Below are 25,387 nucleotides of genomic sequence, written 5' to 3' on the forward strand. Positions count from 1 at the left end.
GTGGACAAATTAGCCCTTCACCCCTTCGAGGGTTATAATGTCTAGAAGAAGTGCCGAAAATGCAAAAAACCTTCAAAAGTGCATAACTATAAGTCCGGGTATCGCTGGTAATATTAATTTTATTCAGGCTCCACAAAAGGGAGAGCATACAAGTCTAGGCCCAATTAGACAGTTCACCCTCTTTTAAAAATGACAATTAACCTCACAGTCATAGCTATACCAGCCCAATAGCTATGGGCCGACCACAGCGGCCCATCTCTCGTCGTTGTCTCTATCAACCCGACTGTTACGACGCCGTTTCACTCACCGCTCACTGCATAAATAAATCTACACTGCAATTAAGCGCTGTTTCTCTCTCCCTCTCTCTGCAATTCGAGCTGTTTCCGGCTTCTCAACCTTTCCCCCTCCCTCTCTCTACATCACAGGAATCCGAGTTTCGACGGTTTCTACTCAATCCAACAGAAATAGGAAGCTATTCGGCCGCATACACACAGTAGGCGAAGATGAGCGTATGGAATTACGTGGTGACGGCGCACAAGCCCACCAACGTCACGCATTCGTGCGTCGGCAATTTCACTAGCCCGCAGGAGCTCAATCTCATCATTGCGTAAGTTTTCCGCTCGCTCAATCCCTCTCGCGCCCTAACCCTCTCATGCACGGGGAGTTTAGTGCGAAAAAATTGTGGCTTTAATTCTGCTTGCCGAAATTTGAAAATTTGGTAATTGAAATCTGTTTTGCAGGAAATGCACTCGGATTGAGATTCATTTGCTCTCGCCTCAAGGCTTGCAGGTATAATGATGTTCAAGTTGCATTAGGCATTTTCTGTTGCAATGATTGATGTTTTTCATCACATTTTATTTGACAAGAAGTTTTCCTTGCACGGGTCCATAAATTAAGGGGGCATGTTAAGTTTTCCTTTTTGAAATTTAGTGAAAAGCCCTTTCTAAATGAAGGGAATGGGGAGTCAGTTAGACACAGTGAGAAATAGTAGGTTATGGATGAAGGGAATAGTAAGCAAGCTTTGAACTTATTTATATTTTTGCTAGTTTTATACTCCTATTTAATTTGGGATGATAGTTAAGGAAGCACTAGAAGGGGCAGTTAGGCCGTTCCATCCTATTGAAATGATACCATTTGGAATTTGTGAAGTATACCGTGTACGTCTTTAGGAAGTGTTTTTCTCTTGTTGTGCAGCCTATGCTGGATGTGCCGATATATGGGAGAATCGCCACACTTGAGCTTTTTCGCCCACACGTGAGTACCCTGCATATGCAAAACATTCAGTGGTTATTGCTCCACCTGATACAAACTCATGCAGTTTTGTTACATCCTTTCATATACTTTATCGTTGAATTAAGAGAAGTGCTGTCTTATAAACTTTCTAAAATCAATAGGGAGAAACACAAGATCTCCTTTTCATAGCTACAGAAAGATACAAATTCTGCGTTTTGCAATGGGACGCTGAGACTGGCGAGGTTATCACAAGGTATGGCCTTGTTAGTTTAATAAACCTATGTTTTGTCATTTTATCTGCTTATTATACACTTATCAATTGGGTGCGTCAAGTCTCCTGCCTTAATTAGATTGCATGAAATTAGTTATGCATGTGGAATTTGAATGGGGACTTCAAACTAGTTCTTGTTTTACAAGACCACATTTCAATCAGTATATTTGTTGGCATTGTTAGCTTTCATCCAAACTTACTTTTTATGTTGTGTTGGCTTCCATTTTTAAACAGAGCCATGGGCGATGTTTCTGATCGGATTGGCCGTCCCACAGATAATGGACAGGTACTTTCTTGTACCCTGGGGAAAATTGTGTTGTGCTCTTGATCTCAGATTTGTTTGTTTTAGAATATATAGCCAGCCTTGACTTCTTTGCTTTCTTTGTAGATTGGAATAGTTGATCCGGACTGCAGGTTGATTGGTCTACATCTATATGATGGGTTGTTCAAGGTATTGGTCATCCTGCTGTATCAATCTTACTTTTCTTTTTGTAATTTTGGAGTTTTTAAAAGTATTCCAGTGAATTTGAAACTTTCGTTTTATTTTGTGTTTAGGTCATTCCATTTGATAACAAAGGCCAACTCAAAGAGGCATTTAATATCAGGTGCACTTTTTTCCATAATCACTCTAGTAATCTAACTATCTGGAACAGAAAGTGGAGCCTTTTGTGTCATACATGCTTTAATTGTTTAAGATAGCCTGTTAACTATTCTCATCTTTCTATTGGGATAGTTTAATAAGTAGTAGTACTATTTAGGTGGCTTCTGATTACCATTTCTGACGTACATGTAATTTGTGTGTTGCTTCTTCAGGCTTGAGGAGCTTCAGGTTTTAGATATCAAGTTTTTGTATGGTTGCCCTAAGCCGACCATTGTTGTACTTTACCAGGTATATTTTTACTTTTGTCATGTTATGGGTTTTCCTCATAACGAGGAATATGGTATGCTTAAATCATGGAAATTACCAGAATATGTGGTGCATTTGATACATTTAATCAACGATTGACTTTGATTTGTCTGCTCAAGATTATTTTATCTATATCCGTTAGCATTTGATATTTTTGGATGTGCTTCACGGATAGTACTAAGATGTTTCCAACTTATCTAGCCTTTGCATTTTCCACTCTCTTGCTTAATCCATATACTTATCCTATTAAAGTATATTGAGTCATTGTCAAAGAGCCTTTTATAGACTATGTGGATGATATTTTCTATTTGGCTCTCTTTTGTATTTGTTGGTACTTAAGGACAAAATTGGGTTTTTACTTTTTACCTAACACACTGGTTCTTGTCCTTTACCACTGTTCTTCGGCGAGCAGGATAACAAGGATGCGCGTCATATGAAAACATACGAGGTTAATTTGAAGGATAAAGATTTTGTTGAAGGTCCGTGGTCGCAAAACAATCTTGACAATGGGGCAGATTTGTTAATCCCAGTGCCACCTCCTCTTTGTGGTGTCCTCATTATTGGTGAAGAAACAATCGTGTATTCCAGTGCCTCAAGTTTCAAAGCAATCCCGATTAGACCTGTAAGTTCTACTCCTTTATTAAATGCTAGGTCTTTGCAAGACCATTTATGTCACATCCTGACTGCTGTTTGTTTATCCTTAAAGTCTATTACAAGAGCCTATGGAAGGGTTGATGCAGATGGTTCACGCTACTTATTAGGAGATCACAATGGGCTTTTGCATCTACTTGTTATAACTCATGAGAAGGAGAAGTAAGTTTCTTCTACTCCATTATATTATCAGATTAGCATCTCATTCTTGTCTTCAGGTCTTGTGTTTATATTCAACCCTTCGACAGGCCTCTGATATTTTATTTGTTTGTTTGTTTTTCATGACGTACTAGAGTATCTGGACTCAAAATTGAGCTCTTGGGGGAAACTTCTATTGCATCATCCATATCATATCTTGATAATGCTGTTGTTTTTGTTGGCTCAAGTTATGGAGATTCACAGGTTTAAAGATCTTTCTCTTTTTATAATGGTATCTAGTTTATTGGAACTGACTTTATACCCTGTTTTATCATGTAATAATGTTAGACTGATTATTAGTTACTAAGATTATGGATCTTATTTTACCGTGTTTCATTTTCAGTACTCGGTGGCTTGATTTTTTTTTTTTTTGTCATTAACGTGTCTTTGTAAACAACTCTACTTTTTTCCAATGCAAATATATGTCTGCTCCCTACGTCCTTTTCTAGATGAAGTGTACCCCTGGTATTGTTTAATAAATAGCCCTTTTATATTTATGTCCTATGTTGGTTTTATGATTCTGTTGAATGTTGATGTTGGATTTCCTTAAGAAATCACATTTGATTATTGTTTTAGCATCTTTATAGAATGGTACCTTACTTTCTCTTAGTAAATTATTACCAAGTTCTAGACTTGACTTGCATAATCTACGACTAAATAACTATACCTACTGCTGTCACTGTGAGCCTGGTGCCTTTATTTTGTTTTCCTATTATGTGGTTTTAATATATCGATATCTATATCATAATTCAGCTTATAAAGCTTAATCTTCAACCGGACGCAAAAGGTTCTTATGTGGAAGTTCTTGAAAGATATGTGAATTTGGGGCCAATTGTTGATTTCTGTGTGGTTGACTTGGAGAGGCAAGGGCAAGGTCAAGTTGTAACTTGCTCAGGTGCCTACAAGGATGGTTCTTTGCGCATTGTGCGAAATGGTATTGGAATAAATGAACAGGTAAGTGTGGTAAAGTTATCTTGCCAAAAAACATATATTCGGTTATTTTCTCATGTATTTTATATTCACTGTCATGCATAGGCATCAGTAGAGCTTCAAGGCATCAAGGGCATGTGGTCGCTGCGATCAGCTACTGATGATCCACATGATACTTTCTTAGTCGTCAGCTTTATCAACGAGACACGTATTTTGGCAATGAACATTGAAGATGAATTAGAGGAAACTGAGATTGAAGGTTTTTGTTCCAATGTACAGACTTTGTTTTGTCATGATGCTGCATACGATCAACTTGTGCAGGTATGGATGATGCAACACTCTTAATCCTTCCATAGGCACATTGCACTAACAGAGATCTCGGTGACTATGCTGTATCTAAATCCTCAATATCATGATCATATCAAACTATGGGAAACTTGTTTATTTGTATTTATTTGTTTCTTTTTACGGCTCGTTAGTATTCTTCTTACTTTTAAGTGATTGGATTTTAGATTTGAGATAATTATCCCAGTTTGATCTTTTGATGCCACATGATCATAAGCGAGAACTCGAGTGCAATGAAGCAATCGACGGGCATTGGTTTTTTGATGAGGATGACTTTTTGTTAAAAGTTTCTGACATAGACTTTTGTCTAAAACCCACAAGTTTCTCTAAAGAATTAGAACCTAGAGCTAGAGGTTTAAAGCAGTTCAACTATGGTCATTATCGAGAATTCTGTAGCATAGATATGAGTAGCATACAGAATCTGTCCAAGGAATGAGTGAAATACTCTTACCTGTAATCTCCTCAATTAAGCATTATATATAAGTTCCGATCCTTTGTATTTGCATATGGAAATACTAATAAAAACTCATACATACTAGAATGTACGTTTATGTGTGGAAATGTTTAGCAGGAAATGGCTGAGTTTTTTATTGAAAGAAGACAGGGTTGAACTTTGCACTTTCTTGTATTGTGTTCAATCTACTTATTTAGTCTTTGAGTTTTTGTTTTAGCTAAATTTTCACTTAGAATATTTATCACACAGGTTACTTCAAGTACAGTGAGACTAGTCAGTGCTACCAGCAGAGAGCTTCGCAATGAATGGTTTGCTCCGGAAGGTTATTCAATCAATGTTGCCACCGCCAATGTCACTCAAGTATATCTTCTATCACATTCACATATGACTAAATTTGATTTGTCTGACAAACTTACAAAATAACCTTCTCATCCAATTAAGTTATCAAAACATCAAATGTACCTATTTTGGGTAAGTATTGAGTTTTTTTTTTTGCTTTAACAGGTTCTATTGGCTACTGGCGGAGGACATTTAATTTATCTAGAAATTGGTGACGGTGTTCTGAGAGAAGTGAAACATACCCAGTTGGAGTATGACATCTCATGCCTGGACATTAATCCAATTGGTGATGACAAAAACTGCAGTCAACTAGCTGCGGTGGGAATGTGGACAGATATTAGTGTTAGGATATTTTCACTTCCAGACTTGAACCTTATAACAAAGGAGCATTTGGGAGGGGAGATCATTCCTCGTTCTGTACTTCTTTGTGCTTTTGAAGGGGTTAGTTGCATCTTTATTCTGTTAATTTTGGAAGTAACATTACTTTAATTATGTGGGACTGATGAACAGTATTTGCTGTCTACCAATTTCAGATATCTTATCTGTTATGTGCTCTTGGGGATGGACATCTCTTGAATTTTGTGTTGACTACCAGCAACGGTGCACTATCAGACAGGAAGAAAGTTTCTTTAGGGACCCAACCAATTACACTACGTACTTTCTCATCAAAGAATGCCACACATGTATTTGCGGCTTCTGATAGACCGACTGTCATCTATAGCAGTAACAAGAAATTGCTTTACAGCAATGTAAATCTGAAAGAAGTCAGTTATATGTGCCCCTTCAATACAGCTGCTTTCCCCGACAGGTACAATGTTGTTCCATTCATGTGTTAATTGAAATGGTTCAACAAAACTTGGTTTAGTTTTACTTCTAGCTATCTTATATAATATCAGCATCATAAAGGGTATGACTTGCAATTGCAAGACCTTCCTTCTTGTTAGTGTTCTGAGAAGAAAGTCTTTCTGTTAACAGCCTTGCTATTGCTAAAGAAGGCGAACTAACAATTGGAACCATAGATGATATTCAAAAGCTTCACATACGCTCGATCCCACTTGGGGAGCATGCACGGCGTATATGTCATCAGGAACAAACACGGACTTTTGCCATTTGTAGTTTGAAATATAACCAATCAGCAGCAGATGACTCTGAAATGCACTTTGTCCGCTTGTTAGATGACCAGACATTCGATTTCATATCTACTTATCCGCTGGATCAATTCGAGTGTGGTTGTTCCGTCCTTAGCTGCTCGTTCTCTGATGACAATAATGTGTACTACTGTGTGGGGACTGCATACGTAATGCCAGAAGAAAATGAACCTACTAAGGTTAGTTTTTACTCTTTTCAGCTGTCTGCCCTCAACAATGTGTCTTGCATGTTTTTGGTGCATGTGTTTCCGCCATTTCATCTTTTTCTCTCTCCCAAATCTTTTACCTGGGATTCATGAAAGTCACTTTGGATATGCTACATCTTTGTTGTTATCGTTGCTAACTTTTCTCTGTTTCGCCAGGGTCGGGTTTTAATTTTTACTGTAGAAGATGGAAAACTCCAACTAATTGCTGAGAAGGAAACCAAAGGTGCTGTTTATTCTCTTAATGCCTTCAATGGGAAACTGCTTGCTGCCATTAATCAAAAGATTCAGTTGTACAAGTGGATGCCACGAGATGATGGCTCTCACGAGTTGCAATCCGAATGTGGACATCACGGCCACATACTTGCCCTTTATGTTCAGACTAGGGGGGATTTCATCGTAGTTGGTGATCTGATGAAATCAATATCTTTGCTGATTTACAAGGTGACTATTTTTAAACTCTAGATACAGGCAATGTTTCCACCATGTATTCAGTTTACAGTTTCGTCTAACTTTCATCGGTGCTGTTATACGCAGCATGAGGAGGGTGCTATCGAGGAGCGAGCTCGTGACTACAACGCAAATTGGATGTCAGCTGTTGAGATTCTGGACGACGATATTTACCTTGGAGCTGAGAATAATTTCAACCTCTTCACCGTTCGTAAAAACAGTGAAGGAGCAACTGACGAGGAGCGTGGGCGCCTCGAGGTCGTTGGCGAATACCACCTTGGCGAATTCGTCAATCGATTCCGACATGGTTCACTAGTCATGCGGCTGCCAGATTCCGACGTCGGCCAGATCCCAACGGTCATATTTGGCACTGTCAACGGAGTCATCGGGGTCATTGCCTCCCTCCCCCACGAGCAGTACGTCTTCCTGGAGAAGCTGCAGATGAATATGAGGAAAGTGATCAAGGGCGTCGGGGGGCTCAGCCACGAGCAGTGGAGATCCTTCTACAATGAGAAGAAAACCGTTGAGGCAAAAAGCTTCCTAGATGGAGATCTGATCGAATCGTTCCTTGATCTCAACAGGAATAGGATGGAGGAGATTTCGAAGTCGATGAATGTTGCTGTGGATGAACTTATGAAGAGAGTGGAAGAGCTGACTAGGTTGCATTAAACTCAATCCTGCTACTCAATTATGGCATCTGAAATTGTTTGGTGTTCTATTTTTAGTTTGTGTAACGGTGCAACCATTTGACTATTTTCCCTTTTTTTTTGTGTATATTTATAAGTGACACAAACAAACGTCTACTTTGGTAACTCTCTTGATACATTCTTTTGTTTTTGAACCTATTTCTTGCACAAGCTCATATAGTTGATGTTTATCTGCTGCTACTACTACTACTAGGCCTGACAAATTGGGTACCAGCAGATAAAATTAGAAAATCGGGTAACTCAGGTAATTTGGGTATACCCGATCGGGTATCAGGTAACCCAATACCTAATAATCGAAAAATCCTATACCCGATCCCGAAACCCGAAAAGTTGAGTATCGGATATCCAATTATCCGATATTTCGAATTTGGATATCGGGTATCTAATACCCAATATCCATTTTGACACCCCTAACTACTACTCCCTTCGTCCACCATTAGGAGTCCCGGTGAATTTTGAACACTCGATTTATAAAAATGATAATAGTTAAAGTGGAGAAATGATAAAGTAAGAGAGAGAATAATGTTGAGAAGAGTTTCTTAACGTTATTATCTCTTTTACTTTACCATTTCTTTACTTTTGTTAATGAACTCTCATACTTCACTAATTTTTAATAATTCACTTTCCATTACATTTCTTAAAGCTATGTCTAGGCAACTTAATGAACTCCCATATCATCGAGATAAATAAGATAACAAAAGTATTGATACATAACACTGCTCAGAACATAATACATTAAAATCATAATACCTTACAAAACTGCCACGGTTTCATTCATAATCATACTATTATTACTCAACTAGGCTTGTAATCAATCCCTAAAATTGAGACGCCTCAGAAACAAAAGTGTTGAGGCGTTGAGATATATTTTGACCCATAACTTCAAACTAAGGTGGCTGAGCATGCTATACTTAGGGAAATGGTTATATAACTAAACTAAGCACCATCCTCCAATATTTCAGGTCTCGATACCTTCAGTTCCGACAACAGCTTCTCTATGATGGTCTTCAACGCAGGGGCGCTCATGCCGCATTTCCCATCATCAAAGCAGGACCTTCCTTCTTCAGCAGCTTTACCTAGCCGAGGATCTAGAGGAACTTTCCCGAGGAAAGGAACCCCCATATCCCTGCACATTTTCGCTCCACCACCAGCACTAGTATCAAACACTTCACTGAAAGCAACCAAATTTAGCATTTCTGGAACTTTCTCTCTCATGTACTGAAGAACCCACTCCGTCATGTCTCTCTGTTCACCAGTTTCGGTTACATTAAGGAATTTGAGATCTGACATGGGTTGGCATAGACCACTCATGTTCTCAACAACTCCAAGAACCGGCAACCCCACTTTCTTGCAGAAACTCACTTCTTTCCTTACATCAATAAGAGATACCTGCTGAGGAGTAGTAACTATCATGGCTCCATCGATTCCAGTTGCTTGGAGAAACTGAACAATAGAAATATGCTCGTCTGAGGTCCCAGGAGGTGCGTCAACTATAAGAAAATCAAGTTCCCCCCAGTAGACATCCTTCAGAAATTGCTTGATGATTCCATTCTTTCGAGGACCTCTCCATATCACAGCATCATCAGGGTTGGGAAGCATGAAGCCGATTGACATGACCCCAAGGTTGGAGTCAACATAAACAGGGGACCATCCAAGGTTACTTTGGTGGATCTCTTGCCCTTCAAGACCGAGCATCTTTGGAATGCTTGGACCACATATATCAATATCGAGAAGTCCCACCTGGAAACCCATAGCTGCCAGGGAAAAAGATAATTGAGCTGAAACTGTACTCTTCCCAACACCACCTTTTCCAGACAAGACTAGAATTTTGTGTTTAACCGTTGCCATTCTTTCAGCGATAGTGACCAAGTCTGCAAAGAAACATAGTCAGATGTAACAGCAATAGCATAACTGCATGAAAATGTAAATGATCAAATATAACCACAAATTAACAAACCCTATTCTTCAACAACAATAAAAGGGACGAGTCTTAATAACTTCAGAGACAATTTACGTCAATTTTAAGCAAGATACCACGGATTAGTCCACGAAAACCACAGAGACACCATACTTTACTCAAAAGTCTGCGACTTTGAACAATACAGCAACAGATCAAGTAAAACATTCTTACGAGTACCTAATCCATATTGTACCAAAGTCCAAACACACCAATCACTCAATCATTAGAATATCAGTCAGAACTCATAAACTAACTCCGTAGTTAACAGGGGAACATAGCAACCATTTCATCATCGATTCAAAGAGCTACAAGTTACACCCTTTACAAAAAAATGCTATTGCTACAATCACACCAACCAATTACAGAAGCCCCTCGATGACTTATCAACATGCTTAATTAGCTGATAACAGGGCAAAAACAGGAGCACAATTCGACCACGCGAAAACAGCTTAAAATTACAAATTAATTGACTTCAATTTGATTGCAAATTATATATATCAATCAGTATCCTTAAAAACGATTGAAACACATCGAGTAATCCGATTAAATACAAAAAAAAATTAATAATTGAAACCGACCTGGATCGGGTCCTTTGGGAGCAGTAGCACAAGCTTCCTGATTAGGGCATCCCTCGCAAGCGTCGGATTTTCCGGCCGATTCAGACTGCGGTCCTGGGCAATCTGCAATTCAACGGAGAAATATTAGAAAAAAGGAAATTCTGCAGCTCGAAAACTTCGCGGTTACACACATACGTTCATTGGCGTTCTCAGGTACTTCGTAATCCCCGTTTTCCATGTCTGTAACCCCTCACGAGCTGCCGGCGATGAGCTCTTCCGAGGTAGTATTTCCGTCCAATGATTTTGCTAGAGAGAGCGAGAATCAAATTCCCAAAACCCTAGAGAGAGAAAAAGACAGACTTTTCCTCTTTTGTGGGGTTTAAAATAAATGAACAATTCTTTATTAGTGTTTGCGACTTGTGTTGGATGATGGTTGACGAGAAATAATATGCTGCGCGACAGTCCGTGAGCGACTGTGCGCGCTTGATGATGTGGCATTTCATCGTCATCAATTTTCTTTCTCATTTAAGCATTTATCTTAATATTTCTCTTCCGCTCCGCTCTCTTTTGGTTATGATGTTTTAATCCTTGCAATCCAGGTTTCTCAAATTTCAGCATTCAAACAATTTCTTTCGCTAATCTCCCTGCAAGATTTCTTCATCATCTTCCCCATCCACTTTCCCAGTTTATCTCTCTTATCTGCAAATGCTTTCATAGCAAATTTATGTGCCTTAACCATTGATGTTTCGGAACTACTTTTCAGAGTTAAAATCCCCTTTTGAATAAATGATAGATCTAGAAAAGCTCTTTGGTTTCACAAATTTTAAGTCAAAATTTGCAGAAACTCATTTGGCAAAAAATATAGTACAAAGCCTCGACTGTGCAAAACCCAATTCCACATAAACTGATTTATCATTCATTAAATTATGAAAAGTACCAATCCTATGGTGGAAAAGCTCATGGGTGTAATTGAAGAAATTTGATGTGAAAAATTATATATGAAAGACAGAGAATGACGAAGAGAGAGAATGAAACCTTCTGCAAAAGTAAAGTTTCATTTGCAATGGCAAAGAAGAGAGAGAGAATTGATGATAGACGTGTCGCGTGGATGGAAGTGAATACCATTAAATAAGGATAAAATATTAAGATAAATATTAAAAAATAGTAATTAAAATACTAGCGCGCACAGTCGCTCACCGACTGTAGCGCAGCATATCATTTCTCGATGGTTGACTAGTCATCCTAGAATGATTGTGTATAAAGTCGGCTATCTTTACATATTTCTTGTATATTTGTATTTCTAAAGAAATACATATGAGAAAAGTCAGAATTTTGACACTAAATTTAGTGACATTTTCATAAAAAATTACTCCCTTCATTCCGGATTAGGAGTCACTTATTGTTATGACTCGGGTTTTAAAAAAGAGTTGAAATATACTCCCTCCATTCCTTCATAGTTGAGTCATTTTTCCATTTCGGGAAGTTCCCTCATAGTTGAGTCATGTCCATATATAGTAACTTTTTTCTCTTTCTTACTTTACTCTCTCTTACTTTATTCTCTCTACTTTATTCACTTTTTACTTTATTCTCTCTACCGTTTTCTCTTTCTTACTTTTTTATCTATTTATTTAACACACTCAACATTCATTTCTTAAACTCCATGCCGAAAAGTTCCGCCTCAACTATGAGGGAACGGAGGGAGTACAATAAATGAAGTGAGATGATAGAGTGTGTAATAAATGAAGTGAGATAGTGGAGTGTATAATAAATGAAGTGAATTGGTTGAAGGTGAGTCCCTTTTGATTTTTTGACTTTTTGGATTTTTATTTTTGTTTTAGTTTATTTTAATGTAGATAATGACAGGTAAAATTGTACTCCCTCCATCCCACATAATTTTACACAATTTGACTTGACACGGATTTTAAGAAATGTAATAGATAGTGAGTTGAAAAAGTTGGTGGGATGTGAGTCCTACTTTTAAAGTATTGATTTTATAATAAAATGTGAGTAGGAATGAGTTAGTGGAATATAAGGTCCACTACCAAAAATGGTAAAAAATGAAATGGGTAAAATTATGTGGGACGGACTAAAATGAAATATTGGGTAAAATTATATGGGATGGAGGGAATATGATCAAATATGGAAAATTTTAAATGTGACTTTTAAATTGGGACGGACTTATATGACAAAATGTGACTCTTTATATAGGACGAAGGGAGTACATTGTTAATCGAATAAATTCTACTAGCAAATAAGGAAAAATACTATGAATACAAATAAATGCTCATCATCTTCCTCATTTCACTCACTCATAACTTCATATTCCATTTTCATCAAAATTTCCATCAAATCCATTAAAGATCATAACTTTATAATAAGATTTAAACTGACAAGTGTAAAGTTTTCATTTTTATATAAATATAATACTGTCCACAACAATAATATTGCAGTTTTGATTTACCTCTTCGTATTTCCATGTATATATATCCATTTCCAGAAATGGCTTCTCAACACATGATTCGCAAGCGGTGACGCCTTTGTCTTTATTCGACTATAGTCTATAAATAAAGAGATATTTTGGTTAATGGTGGGGAATGATTGAGGAAAAAGGTGGAGTATAATATACAGATTCCATATTCCTCTACTCCTCCTCACTCTCTCTGCCCCCACACAACTACTATACGACGACAATATTAATCACTCATTAACCTCTTTCAACCCTATCTTTAAAGAAGTGGCCTTTTCTCCTTGCTCGTGTGTCCCAGATTTATTCGCTCATTTATGATTCACCACTTCCACTCAGCACCTTTTCCCTCTTTCCTGGATCCCTAGGTATAATTAGTCGTATTTTACTCGTGTGTGTTTGTATTTCTGCGGAGTTTCCAACGTCCTATTTTCGTGGGTGCCAAGCTTCTCTCTTTTTTTCAATATTAGTTGTGTTTTTCACATAATTGCAAATTTAAGTGATTTTTGAAGTTTCGCTTGGTTGTGTTTTTCAGTTCAAGTAGTTGATTTCCTGCTGTGATTATGAAGGAGGCCTAATCTGAAGTGTTTAAAGAGGTTAGTGTGTGGATGATGTGAAGATTCATGTAAAGACTGAATTTTCCATTGTTAAGTAGTGTTTTAGTATTGTGTAATAACTTGAAATCCTTTTGCAGTGTTTATAATTCGAATTAGAAATTTGTTAGACGTTTGGAAGATTGTTTTTGTCTGATATAGTTGACTTTGTCTGGTAAATGAGAGGTTAAGGTGTGGATAAATTATATTTGATCGAATAAATCGACTATTGATCTGACATGTGCTGAATTTCCAGATTTCATATTGTGATAATCTTGAGTTGGAAACTCTGCAGGAAGACTAGTCGAATTCATTCTGAATCGCAGCACAGGATATATATACACATCCGGGATTGAAGGATAGTAGTGGTCATAATTGATTAAAATGGCTTTCGAGCCATTTGAGTGGTATTGCCAACCTGTCAAGAATGGGGTATGGGCAAGAGCAGTGGAAAATGCATTTGGAGCTTACACTCCATGTGCTACTGACTCCTTGGTTATCTGCATTTCCCATCTGGTTCTTCTGCTGCTGTGCATAAATCGGCTATGGCGGATGAAAAGAGATTTCTCAGTCCAGAGATTCCTCCTAAGATCAAATTTTTACAATTATTTGCTGGGTCTGCTGGCTCTTTATTGTACTGGAGAACCGTTGTTTAGATTGATAATGGGGATTTCAGCATTCAATGTGGATGGTCAGCCTGGTCTTGCCCCATATGAGGTACATTGTTTTCTTTCTCTTACTATAGTGTGTGCAGGGATTCACTTAGTCTCCATAAAGAAATGGTGATATATTTTTTTATCACGTAGTCGGTTATTCAGGAAACTCCTCGTTGGGATTTATTTGCATTTTGAAAATTGCACAGCAGTCATCTGGGTATTATTGTGTGACAACATGAAAGAGCTGTCTAGACTAGTGCCGGTTTCTTGAAATGTGTAACTGAATTTAACATCTGGAATCCGGGTATTACTACGTTTCTGATGCTGTATCTTTTACTCTGAAGACTTAATTAGCTCATTCTGTTTTCCTTTTTTCTGAAAATTGACCTTACGAAACTAGAAAGATTGGAAAACTTTTGAAGAAATAAAACAAGAATAAAATTACTGAGCCACTCTCTTGCATGTATTATACAATCTGCGATTTTATTCTAGCATGAGCTCAACAACTTGCTCTTGCTCGGGTATTGAAACTTGTATCGGCGCTTGTAGGTGACTTCTCTAATCATTGAGGCTGTAGCATGGTGCTCTATGCTTGTGATGATTGGACTGGAGACAAAGGTGTACATCCGTGAATCTCGTTGGGCTGTGAGGTTTGGGGTTATTTATGCACTCGTAGGAGATGCTGTAATTGTGAACCTTGCTCTTTCCGTCCAGGAGTATTATGATTGGTTAGTCTTCTCTTTAGCGTTTTTAACGGATCTGTAATGCTAAAATTTTATCATCAAATTGATTATCAAATTGCCTAGATAAATGATTACTTGGTTTGGGACAAACTAAGTGATACAGTCTGTCTTAGTATAAAGGAAACAAAGTAATCTAATGTATGTACTGTGGTTTTTGTCTTGTGTCACTTCATGTCTTCTTTTTCCTCTTTCTTCCGTCTTTGAAGAATTTGTTGCTTTGGGGCTATATCATGATTCATGCATATGATATGTGTTACTACTTATGGATTATCATTCATGCTTGTATTTTTTGGTTGTAGGTCCGTCCTCGCTTTGTATATTAGTGAAGTGGCTGTCCAGGTTTGTTTCACTCTACTTCTTTTTATATCTCAAATATAAATTTTCAATTGGAAATTTGTGGCACTTTTATCAGCTGAGGCTTGCTGGCAACACTCTTCTTTCAGAAGTGTTGACTGTCAAATTTCATTTTGGGTCCGCATGCCACAACTCTAAGATTACCGAAGGCTATTGTCATGAATCCTCTGAAAACTTTGTAGACATTTGAACCGAAAAACAAAAAGGCAGCAAATATGAAATGATTTTGCCCTTTGTAAAGTGGGTAATCATAATGAGTAGATTCCATCTCACATAATAGACTAATGGGATGTGGTGCTAAATTTGTTAGAGCGATAAGTTACCTTGGCTAAACACTGACCGGAAAGTCCTTCATTGATTTTTTAATCTACTTGTCACTGCAGAGCCCCAGCTTAATCTTTGTTAGCCATGCAGGTTTTGTTTGGTGTCCTCTTGCTTGTGTATATCCCTAACTTGGATCCTTATCCGGGATATTCCCCAGTGCGAAATGTATCTGAGGACAACACTGCTTATGAAGAACTTCCTGGAGGGGAGCAAATTTGTCCTGAGAGAAAAGCCAACTTAATCTCTCGTACGTTATTATAATGTGCTTATAAAAAATGCTATTGATTTTACCTTCATTGCCTTGATGTTTAATGCTTTTTCCTGATTCCATTATGTCATTTCATCTATAATTCTATCATCTGTGCCGTTGTGGGATTGTTTAGTATTTTTCTGTGACATTCCTGCATCACTTCCTTGTACCTTTTCTCCTCTTATATATCTTTTCCTCCCAATTAGTGTAATAGCCTAATGGTTTTGTTTTGAGCATGTTTCTTGGAATTAATTATTGGTTATTACTTCTTCTGCTTCAGGAGTTACATATTCATGGATGAACCAGATCATGAAACTCGGTTCTAGAAGGCCTCTCACAGAGAAGGATGTTTGGCAACTTGATTCTTGGGATAAAACAGAAACACTTAATGACTCGTATGTTTATAATGCTTATCTATTTTTTTTAAATTCTTTCCTTTTCTTCTGCCTCCCCTCTTTTGCCTAGCAGCTAATTATTATGTTTTGTGAGTTGTTTAGGTTCCAGAAATCTTGGGCTGAGGAGATTCGGAGACCAAAACCTTGGCTTTTAAGAGCTTTAAATCGTAGTCTTGGTGCAAGGTAGTCTTCAGTACTGGAAAATTATATGTTCATGAGATATGAATCTTTTCATACAATTTTCACATTACTATATTGTTCTATTGTTAAAAAAATTGACTCTGTGCCTTTACATGTTTTTCTCAGATTTTGGTGGGGAGGCCTCTGGAAGGTAGTAAACCGAGCGTGGCTTCTCTTATTGACATTTTTATCATTTATTGGGCTCAATACATTTTCTTTTGTAGAAGTGTTACTACACAATCAAAATTGGAGATTGTTTCAGTCATTTTCTACATGCACTTTCTAACCTGTTGCTGAGTAATATGTGGATTCAGCCATGAAATAACCGGAGTATAATCAATATACATGGAAACACAACTGTATATATGTTTGTGCGATTTTGTGTTTGTCTATCTATATGCATGTGTTAGTGTAAAAAAGCATTGTGCCAAGAAATGTCTTTCAGCAAGTAAGTCACTCTATGCACTTTTATATTTCACTTAACTTGATCCTTTTTACTTTTGAAAAACTAATCTATAGCTTTTTTCACGGAGCAAAATTTTAATTTATTGCTTCGGGCTTAAGCTATAATACTGAAGTCAATGAGAATGTGTGCGCACTTATGTGATTTGGCCAGTTAATTTTCCCGCGTTAGTTATGTGATTATGTAGTTTGGATAAGCATAGGATCTTTAAATTTTGTCATTGCTTGAATCTCTTAATCCATTACAGTTTTTGACCTCTTGTATATGGATTGAAATGTTTTTCCACAGAATTTCATATGCTAATATGACTCACACTAACATTTTATCCTTTGAGTTTGGTGGGGTCATGTGTATGACACTCATTTGCCTAACATGAGTACTTTTTTCTTCATTGTGCAGATAGGGAATGATCTTTCTCAGTTTGTTGGTCCCCTTATATTGAACCTTCTCTTACAGGTCAGTTTATTTGTATCTTACCTTTATAAACCGCATGCACACTTTGGTGACCTTCCCCAAGCTAACTAGCTCACTTAGAAAGAAACAAAAATTCTCGTCCCCTTGAGCATGCAGGAAGTTAATTTATTTTTGTTATTGGTGACATCTACAGTCAATGCAACAAGGAGATCCAGCTTGGATTGGTTACATCTATGCATTCTTGATTTTTGTTGGAGTGGTACGTAGTGATGTCACCATTTCCCTTATTTACTACACCCGTTACTGGTGATATTTTAAAAACTGTTTCCCACTTATGAAGATCTGTTATTGATATCTTTTACACCTTTCTCTTCATTGATAAATTTCAGGTACTTGGTGTTTTATGTGAAGCTCAGTATTTTCAGAATGTCATGCGTGTTGGCTTCCGTCTAAGATCAACTTTGGTAAGCTAGCTTTCTGGAGTCTCCTATTATCTTGTGATCCTCCTCACTGTAGAAACTACTTCTTGTTTTATCCAAGTTTGAGTCCTCGAATACATATGAACGGCCTTTAGTTTGTGAGTTATCCTCTCAGTTTCTATATTAAGTGGTTAGAGCTGGAGGAGAGTTTTACTGTTTAAAAGGGTACTGTGTGCGTGGTTGGGAGTTTTTTCATTCTGCAAGGATCTTATTGATTTTGAACGCAATTTATAGGTTGCTGCAGTTTTTCGCAAATCTTTGAGACTGACTCATGAGAGCCGCAAAATGTTTTTATCTGGTAAAATTACTAATTTGATGACTACAGATGCTGAAGCTCTTCAGGTATATTTCATTCCCTGTTTGGAAAAAATAAGCTGTTTTTCTCATTATTGCATACATGGAAATTTGAGAACTGGGTTTTATATGATTGATATATAAAAAGCAGTAAATTCAAAGTGTGTGTTCCACAAGACATTATATAACTTACAAAGGTAGGACTTCCCATGTGCACCAATTGGTCTTAGGCGAAATTTGTTTGCACAATATCTATGCTAGAGGTGTACCAAGCTGAATTTCTTCTTGATTCCCCAACACTTCTTTTAATGCTCTGAAAACTTCTTTGAAAGAAATTTATGTTTGTTTGTTTGATTTCCCAACTTTCAAAACTGGGCTTATCTGTTCTCATTATGATTGCCATGTTCTAGTACTTGAATACCTACCTGTTCATTACTTCATTAAATATTTAATTTCAGTAAGTGAAAACTCAAAAGGAATGCATGATATACAATGTAATGTTTGAATGCATGCTAAAATGATTGAATTATTAATTTGTAATTTTTGATTGTCTAACTAATTACTTAATATTACTGGCTTTTGCTGTGCAGCAAATATGTCAATCGCTCCACACTTTGTGGTCAGCTCCTTTCCGGATTACTATTGCCTTGGTTCTTCTTTACCAGCAGCTGGGTGTTGCTTCTCTTCTCGGGGCACTGTTGCTTGTTTGTCTATTTCCTATACAGGTATAGGGTCTTGAGCTAATGTTTTCTTTGGCCCATTTATCTTGCCTCAAGGTAGTCGTCGATATCTGATAAGAGACTAAAGACATTGTTATTGTGTGCATTACATCTGGAACTTTTCACGTGTCTCTTAATGGAAATTACATGATCTACATGCATGGTTCATGATATTGCCCTTTTGGTTTCGGGAGCCCTTGTTACTAGCGTCTCTCAAGTCATTTCATGTTGCTTGGTTGTAACTTCTTTCTGCAATTGACTTAATTGAACAGACATTAATTATAAGCAAGATGCAAAAGCTGACAAAAGAAGGATTACAACGTACAGACAAGAGAATTGGGCTCATGAATGAAATATTGGCTGCTATGGAAACCGTCAAGTAAGTTCTACATACTGTATAATTTCCTAATCAGTGTTTCACAGTATGCATCACTTTTACAAGCTTCTTTAATGCCAAAATGGATGCAGATGTTATGCATGGGAGAATAGTTTCCAGACTAAGGTTCAAACTGTCAGGGATGACGAGTTATCCTGGTACCGGAAATCTCAGCTGCTTGGAGCTGTAAGATTTCCTAGAAAAACTTTTTGACACTCAATATTAACTTAGATCCATTTCATCTCCTTTGTAGAATAAGATAAAAAAAATTGACATTAAGTGAGAAATAACATTATACATTTGGAACTGTGTCACTGTAAACTGCTTTTTTAAGCACATTGTGAAGTTCTTTCCTCTAACCATGGTTTCTCACGGCTTTTGCATTCACTTCATTCATGTTATTTGTTTCCGTATATGGTGCTTTATCGTCATGACAACATCTATATATCAGTTCCAATATTTTTTATTTTTTTCATCTTTGGCTTATGTTTTCCTCAATTATTCTTTTCATTGTGCCAAATTCTTGATTGTTATTTCATGACATTACTTTTTTGATTTGCAGTTGAACAGTTTCATTCTTAACAGCATACCTGTCATCGTGATTGTTGTTTCATTTGGGTTATTCACTTTACTCGGAGGAGATTTGACACCTGCAAGGGCCTTTACATCTCTGTCATTGTTTGCTGTTTTACGTTTCCCACTTTTCATGCTTCCAAATATTATTACACAGGTATATTCTTTCAAATTTCTCTACTCATATGGACACAATGTTTTTTATTTTTCAGTTCTCACCCTCTTTGTATACTATTAACTCCCGATAACTTTCACTATGTAAAAATGTAAAATTATGGTATACTTGTGATCTAACTTCTTTCAGGATCCCAGTGAACTAGTATTAAATTTGTAACGTAAATCTCTGATGGATCCTTGTGCTAGATTGTAGAATAATAGCTCATACTACCGTACTGATACAACAACTACATGTGATTCCTTTAGCATTACAAGAACCATAATTCACCATGTTTATGATGTTCATTGGTTCAAAATAGTCTAGTATAGTACTATTTGACTTGAAAAAATTTAAAAATGACGGGATTTCAATTGTGACTACTTTCGTGTTTTGATTTAATACGAAACGACAAACTATATTTACATAGTCCTCCTTTGGTGATTTCCCAGGTTGTTAATGCAAACGTCTCATTGAAACGTCTGGAGGGCCTTCTTCTAGCTGAAGAACAAGTTCTCATGCCTAATCCACCCATTGAACCGGGATTACCAGCTATCTCTATCAAGAATGGATACTTCTCTTGGGAGGCAAAGGTTTGTTAAGTTTACACTTGATCCTGCAATTGTGTCACTTGTGTAGTATGAACCTCAATGGTATGCTATTTACTCATTTGATATATCCTATGAGTGGAAACCTGCACTCTCCATGTTTCTACTTTATCATATGTCATGACGCAGCCAGAGTTGTTTTTCTTTGATCTCTCCTCACTTTCTTCCTTGTTTTCGATAGCTGGGAGTAATACTTTTTCTGACCCTTTGTGACTTGATTAAATTTCTATAACAGGCAGAAAGGCCAACTTTGTCAAATATCAACTTGGATATACCAGTTGGTAGCTTAGTTGCTATTGTTGGCAGCACCGGGGAAGGAAAGACATCACTCGTGTCAGCAATGCTTGGAGAGCTTCCTGCAGTTGCAGATGCAAATGTTGTCATCAGAGGGAATGTTGCTTATGTACCACAAGTTTCATGGATTTTTAATGCGACAGTGAGTTAATTAGTGCTTTCTTTTCTAGTCTCGTGCTTGTTGATGAGTCAAATCTGATTTTGACGCAAGTCTATGTCAAGTTAGTGACAACATTTTAACTTTAATAGACTTGAGCTCATAAAATAAAATTTTCTGATCTTAGGTCCGCAACAACATACTGTTTGGTTCCCCATTTGAACGTGCAAGATATGAGAAATCGATAGATATGACCTGCCTGCAATATGACCTGGAAGTACTGCCAGTAAGAATCTTAGAAACATCAGTGCATGGTTAAGTATTTCTAATGTTACGGAGTTGAAGAAATTCATATTCTGATTTATTTGCAACCATGAATGTTCCTATGATAGGGTGGCGATCTTACTGAAATCGGAGAACGTGGGGTCAATATCAGTGGAGGGCAAAAACAGAGGGTATCCTTGGCTCGGGCCGTATATTCGAATTCAGATGTTTACATCTTTGATGATCCTCTAAGTGCTCTAGATGCTCATGTGGGACGCCAGGTATGTCTTCGAAAATGCATGAGTTGTTCAAAATCACGCAACTGCAACTTGGTCATAAATCATAACAGAAACGCCATTCTTTTGGTTTGCCATGAATATTTCGGCTGCCATTTCAATTTTTGCATATCTAGACTGAAAATGGGTGCTATTTTGTAAGCTGAACAACAGTACAATTGGTACTTATGCATAAAGATTAATTATAACCACAAATTTTCCTTTAAAATGTTGATGTGGGAAGTAGACAATAATCTTCTTTCACTTTGTACTATAGAAACATGTTTTCATGATTTATCATTGTGCTGATTCGCTTCTTTAGGTTTTCGAGAAATGCATCAAAACAGAATTAAGAGGGAAAACAAGAGTTCTAGTCACGAATCAGCTACATTTTCTGTCAGAAGTGGATAGAATTCTCCTGGTGCATGAAGGTACAGTGAAAGAGGAGGGAACATTTGAAGAGCTCTCCAACAATGGCGTTCTATTCCAGAAATTGATGGAAAATGCTGGCAAAATGGAAGAATATGTTGAAGCACCAGAAGATGTTGGAAAAGTTGACGATAAAGATGCTAAGCCTACTGTTAATGGTACAACCAACGAGGTTGCTAAAGATGAAAAACAAACAAACAAAAAAGAAGGGAAGTCTATCCTTATAAAGCAGGAAGAACGCGAAACTGGTGTTGTGAGCTGGAAAGTTTTGATGAGGTAGAAAATACAGTCTCATTCTGATATGAATGACTTCAGAATGTTACATAGAGCTTGGGTCTTTATATTATAAAAGTTTTTCTTCATCTCTATAAGAATCATACATGTCCGTCTATTTTCTTAAGAGGAAGGCTCTTTTAGGTCTAATATAGTTAATTAGAAACTATATTTTGTGTGATGTTATAGATATATGATAAAATTGTGGAAACTGCACCTACTAGCATCTTCTTTGCTGATTTGTGGATTATCATATTTCTTTTTAACTGATGCAGATACAAAAATGCTCTAGGAGGTGCTTGGGTTGTTATGATTCTGTTTGCGTGCTATGTTTCAACGGAAGTCCTGCGAGTTTCAAGCAGCACATGGCTAAGTTATTGGACAGATGTAGGCAGCCACGAGGATGCGCATGGGCCATTATACTACAACTCGATTTACTCGCTCCTCTCATTTGGTCAAGTAAGTATATTATGCTAGTCTTTCTGATCAAAATTTAAGGAACTTCATTATCTTGTCACGCCTTCTTATAATGATTTAATTATCTTCCTGCACTTATTCTTTTTTATTTTAACATTCTATTTTCTGTTTGAAAGAAATTAAAAATCTTCATATCTCAGGTTCTGGTTACTTTAACAAATTCATTTTGGATGATCACTTCAAGCCTTTATGCTGCCAGAAGATTGCACAATGCCATGCTAAATTCGATTCTTAGAGCTCCAATGGTGTTCTTTCACACAAATCCACTCGGACGAATCATCAACAGATTTGCCAAGGATCTAGGTGACATTGATCGAACTGTCGCTCCTTTCGCAAACATGTTTCTGAGTCAAGTGGCACAGCTTATTTCAACCTTTGTGCTCATCGGAATAGTTAGTACAATGTCTTTATGGGCCATTATGCCTCTTCTGGTCTTGTTTTATGCTTCGTATCTATACTACCAGGTATGGATTCTGATTTATTTACTTATGATAATGACTGACCTCGAGATTTATGTTGATGTATTTATTGTGTTGTTTGCAGAGCACAGCCAGAGAAGTGAAGCGCTTGGACTCCGTCAGTAGGTCTCCTGTGTATGCCCAGTTTGGAGAAGCACTTAATGGCACTTCAACCATTCGTGCATATAAAGCATATGACCGGATGGCCACCATGAATGGGAATGCAATGGACAACAATATCAGATTTACTCTTGTTAACATGAGTGGAAACCGCTGGCTCGCCATTCGCTTAGAGACAGTAGGAGGCATTATGATTTGGTTTACTGCAACCTTTGCTGTTTTGCAGAACGGAAGAGCAGAGAACCAGGAATCGTTTGCCTCTACGATGGGATTGCTTCTCAGTTATGCATTAAACATTACAAGCTTATTGACTACTGTTCTAAGAATCGCTAGTGTAGCAGAAAATAGTTTTAATGCTGTTGAGCGTGTTGGCACGTATGTTGATTTACCCGCAGAAGGTCCAGCCATAATTGAGGACAGCCGTCCACCTCCCGGATGGCCTTCCGCTGGTTCCATTCGTTTTGAAGATGTTGTTCTGCGATATAGGCCGGAACTCCCTCCTGTTCTACATGGAATATCCTTCAGCATTTCTCCTAGTGATAAGGTCGGAATTGTTGGAAGAACGGGGGCTGGTAAGTCAAGCATGCTTAATGCTTTGTTCCGAATGGTTGAGGTGGAGAAGGGAAGAATATTGATCGATGATTACGACGTTTCAAAGTTTGGATTACTGGATCTCCGAAAGGTTCTTGGAATCATTCCACAGTCGCCTGTCCTTTTCTCAGGTTCGGGCAACCTTGAAGCGTTAATTTTACTTTAGTACATGTTGTATGAATTGGTAGCCTGATGATTCCTTCTTATATATTTGCAAAGGAACCGTAAGGTTTAATCTTGACCCGTTCAACGAGCATAACGATGCTGACCTGTGGGAGTCTTTGGAAAGGGCACATCTAAAAGATGTCATCAGGAGGAATCCTTTGGGTCTTGATGCTGAGGTCTCTGAAGCAGGGGATAATTTCAGTGTTGGGCAGAGACAGCTACTGTCTCTTTCTAGAGCATTGCTCCGCAGATCAAAGATTCTCGTTCTTGATGAAGCAACGGCTGCTGTGGATGTCGGAACTGATGCGCTCATCCAAAAGACTATCCGCGAAGAGTTCAAATCCTGCACAATGTTGATCATTGCTCACCGCCTGAATACCATCATCGATTGTGACAATATCCTTCTACTCGATTCTGGCAAGGTGTGTAGCCATCAAGTAGCTATCTGTTTTGGTTAGTATTTGTCGTTTCCTTGCTTCGTATGACTCATCTGCCTCGTTTTCCAGGTTGTCGAATTCGACACTCCTGAAGCACTGCTAAGGCAAGAAGGCAGTGCTTTCTCTAAGATGGTGCAGAGCACAGGGGCTGCAAACGCTGAATATCTACGTGACCTTGTGCTCAGAGATGGTGAGAAGCGCGCGAGAGAGAAACAGGTGGATGGGGAGCGGAGATGGCTCGCCTCGTCTCGCTGGGCTGCAGCAGCGCAGTATGCTCTCGCTGTCAGCCTCACTTCATCGCAGAACGACCTCGTGCAGCTGGAGATCGACGAGGACAACAGCGTCCTCAGGAAGACGAGGGACGCTGTGATCACGCTCCGGGGAGTGCTGGAGGGGAAGCATGACAAAGAAATCGAAGAGAGTCTCGAGAAGCACAACCTGTCTAGGGATAGTTGGTGGTCGTCTCTCTACAAAATGATTGAAGGTAAACTCTTAAAACCACCAATTTCATAAAACAGTACTTGTGTAACGTTGATGTTGATAAACCTTTCGTACAGGACTTGCCACGATGAGCCGACTCGCTCGCAACAAGCTCCACCAAGGGGATGATTTTAATGACCGAATGACAATCGACTGGGACCAAGCCAGCATATAGGCCGAACCTCTGCCTCATTGCCATTACATGAAAGGTACGTTTACGGGTCTTGGACCCGCCAGAGATGTACCTGTTGCTTAGACTTTCCACAGCTGTAACATCCTAGTTTTCTAATAGTGAATTTTGTTGCACTTTGCTGATTATTGTAGAAAATTGATGTCAAATTTTCACCAACTTTTAATGGTATGCATACCTTTTTAAACCGTTAGTATCATAGTTACTTAGATGTTTGGAATTCTTCCTTTACAATTGCTCGACAAACACGACCCGAATAGGTGGCCCGTTCCACGTCTTTCCAGCCTGTTCCGAAGAGAAGCCGGAAGGGAACTTTAAGCACATGAAAACACCCCTTCAAAACTCGAGTTTATTACTCCATTTTGATGAATTTGAGTAGTTGGATGTCTCTTATAATGTAAGAACTCACTGCATATCACCTGCAACATTAAATTCCACATTTGGA

The 25,387-nt window shown here is 38.0% G+C and overlaps 3 protein-coding genes across 3 annotated transcripts; 2 read left to right on the top strand and 1 right to left on the bottom strand.

Annotated features, from left to right (window-relative positions):
* The first annotated feature begins 338 nt into the window (after positions 1-338).
* On the top strand, positions 339-7,970 carry LOC125194292 (DNA damage-binding protein 1-like). The gene is made up of 19 exons (XM_048092434.1): positions 339-607; positions 741-789; positions 1,195-1,254; positions 1,395-1,486; positions 1,739-1,790; positions 1,893-1,955; positions 2,060-2,109; positions 2,318-2,393; positions 2,824-3,033; positions 3,118-3,224; positions 3,356-3,464; positions 4,014-4,214; positions 4,296-4,511; positions 5,239-5,349; positions 5,494-5,769; positions 5,862-6,136; positions 6,304-6,655; positions 6,839-7,123; positions 7,217-7,970. Exons 1-19 carry the CDS (start codon positions 504-506, stop codon positions 7,796-7,798), a joined length of 3,270 nt encoding a protein of 1,089 aa, XP_047948391.1. The 5' UTR covers positions 339-503; the 3' UTR covers positions 7,799-7,970.
* A 583-nt stretch (positions 7,971-8,553) lies between these two features.
* Positions 8,554-10,732, bottom strand: LOC125194296 (cytosolic Fe-S cluster assembly factor NBP35-like). Its single transcript, XM_048092437.1, has 3 exons — positions 10,549-10,732; positions 10,375-10,476; positions 8,554-9,707 (listed from the first exon to the last, which is right to left on the bottom strand). Exons 1-3 carry the CDS (start codon positions 10,589-10,591, stop codon positions 8,773-8,775), a joined length of 1,080 nt encoding a protein of 359 aa, XP_047948394.1. The 5' UTR covers positions 10,592-10,732; the 3' UTR covers positions 8,554-8,772.
* A 2,996-nt stretch (positions 10,733-13,728) lies between these two features.
* LOC125194291 (ABC transporter C family member 2-like) lies at positions 13,729-25,135 on the top strand. Its single transcript, XM_048092433.1, has 26 exons — positions 13,729-14,127; positions 14,616-14,794; positions 15,109-15,148; positions 15,578-15,734; positions 16,018-16,132; positions 16,235-16,315; positions 16,439-16,463; positions 17,175-17,231; positions 17,383-17,448; positions 17,579-17,653; positions 17,903-18,010; positions 18,553-18,687; positions 18,954-19,060; positions 19,150-19,243; positions 19,620-19,787; positions 20,237-20,377; positions 20,628-20,828; positions 20,971-21,069; positions 21,176-21,328; positions 21,645-22,027; positions 22,300-22,483; positions 22,642-22,965; positions 23,045-23,801; positions 23,890-24,257; positions 24,342-24,756; positions 24,830-25,135. Exons 1-26 carry the CDS (start codon positions 13,795-13,797, stop codon positions 24,925-24,927), a joined length of 4,863 nt encoding a protein of 1,620 aa, XP_047948390.1. The 5' UTR covers positions 13,729-13,794; the 3' UTR covers positions 24,928-25,135.
* The last annotated feature ends 252 nt before the right edge of the window (positions 25,136-25,387 follow it).

This window comes from Salvia hispanica, chromosome 6 (genome assembly GCF_023119035.1).
Source record: "Salvia hispanica cultivar TCC Black 2014 chromosome 6, UniMelb_Shisp_WGS_1.0, whole genome shotgun sequence".
NCBI classification, from domain to species: domain Eukaryota; kingdom Viridiplantae; phylum Streptophyta; class Magnoliopsida; order Lamiales; family Lamiaceae; genus Salvia; species Salvia hispanica.

Excerpts from the sequence above, each read along its gene's own strand:
- LOC125194296 (XM_048092437.1), bottom strand. The coding sequence starts at position 10,591 with ATGGAAAACGGGGATTACGAAGTACCTGAGAACGCCAATGAAC. Across the intron at positions 10,477-10,548 it reads ACCTGAGAACGCCAATGAAC|ATTGCCCAGGACCGCAGTCT; the intron begins GTATGTGTGTAA and ends GTTGAATTGCAG. Across the intron at positions 9,708-10,374 it reads TCCCAAAGGACCCGATCCAG|ACTTGGTCACTATCGCTGAA; the intron begins GTCGGTTTCAAT and ends GTTTCTTTGCAG.
- LOC125194292 (XM_048092434.1), top strand. The coding sequence starts at position 504 with ATGAGCGTATGGAATTACGTGGTGACGGCGCACAAGCCCACCAACGTC. Across the intron at positions 1,487-1,738 it reads ACTGGCGAGGTTATCACAAG|AGCCATGGGCGATGTTTCTG; the intron begins GTATGGCCTTGT and ends ATTTTTAAACAG. Across the intron at positions 2,394-2,823 it reads CCATTGTTGTACTTTACCAG|GATAACAAGGATGCGCGTCA; the intron begins GTATATTTTTAC and ends TTCGGCGAGCAG.
- LOC125194291 (XM_048092433.1), top strand. The coding sequence starts at position 13,795 with ATGGCTTTCGAGCCATTTGAGTGGTATTGCCAACCTGTCAAGAATGGG. Across the intron at positions 15,735-16,017 it reads AAAAGCCAACTTAATCTCTC|GAGTTACATATTCATGGATG; the intron begins GTACGTTATTAT and ends CTTCTGCTTCAG. Across the intron at positions 19,061-19,149 it reads GCTGCTATGGAAACCGTCAA|ATGTTATGCATGGGAGAATA; the intron begins GTAAGTTCTACA and ends AAATGGATGCAG.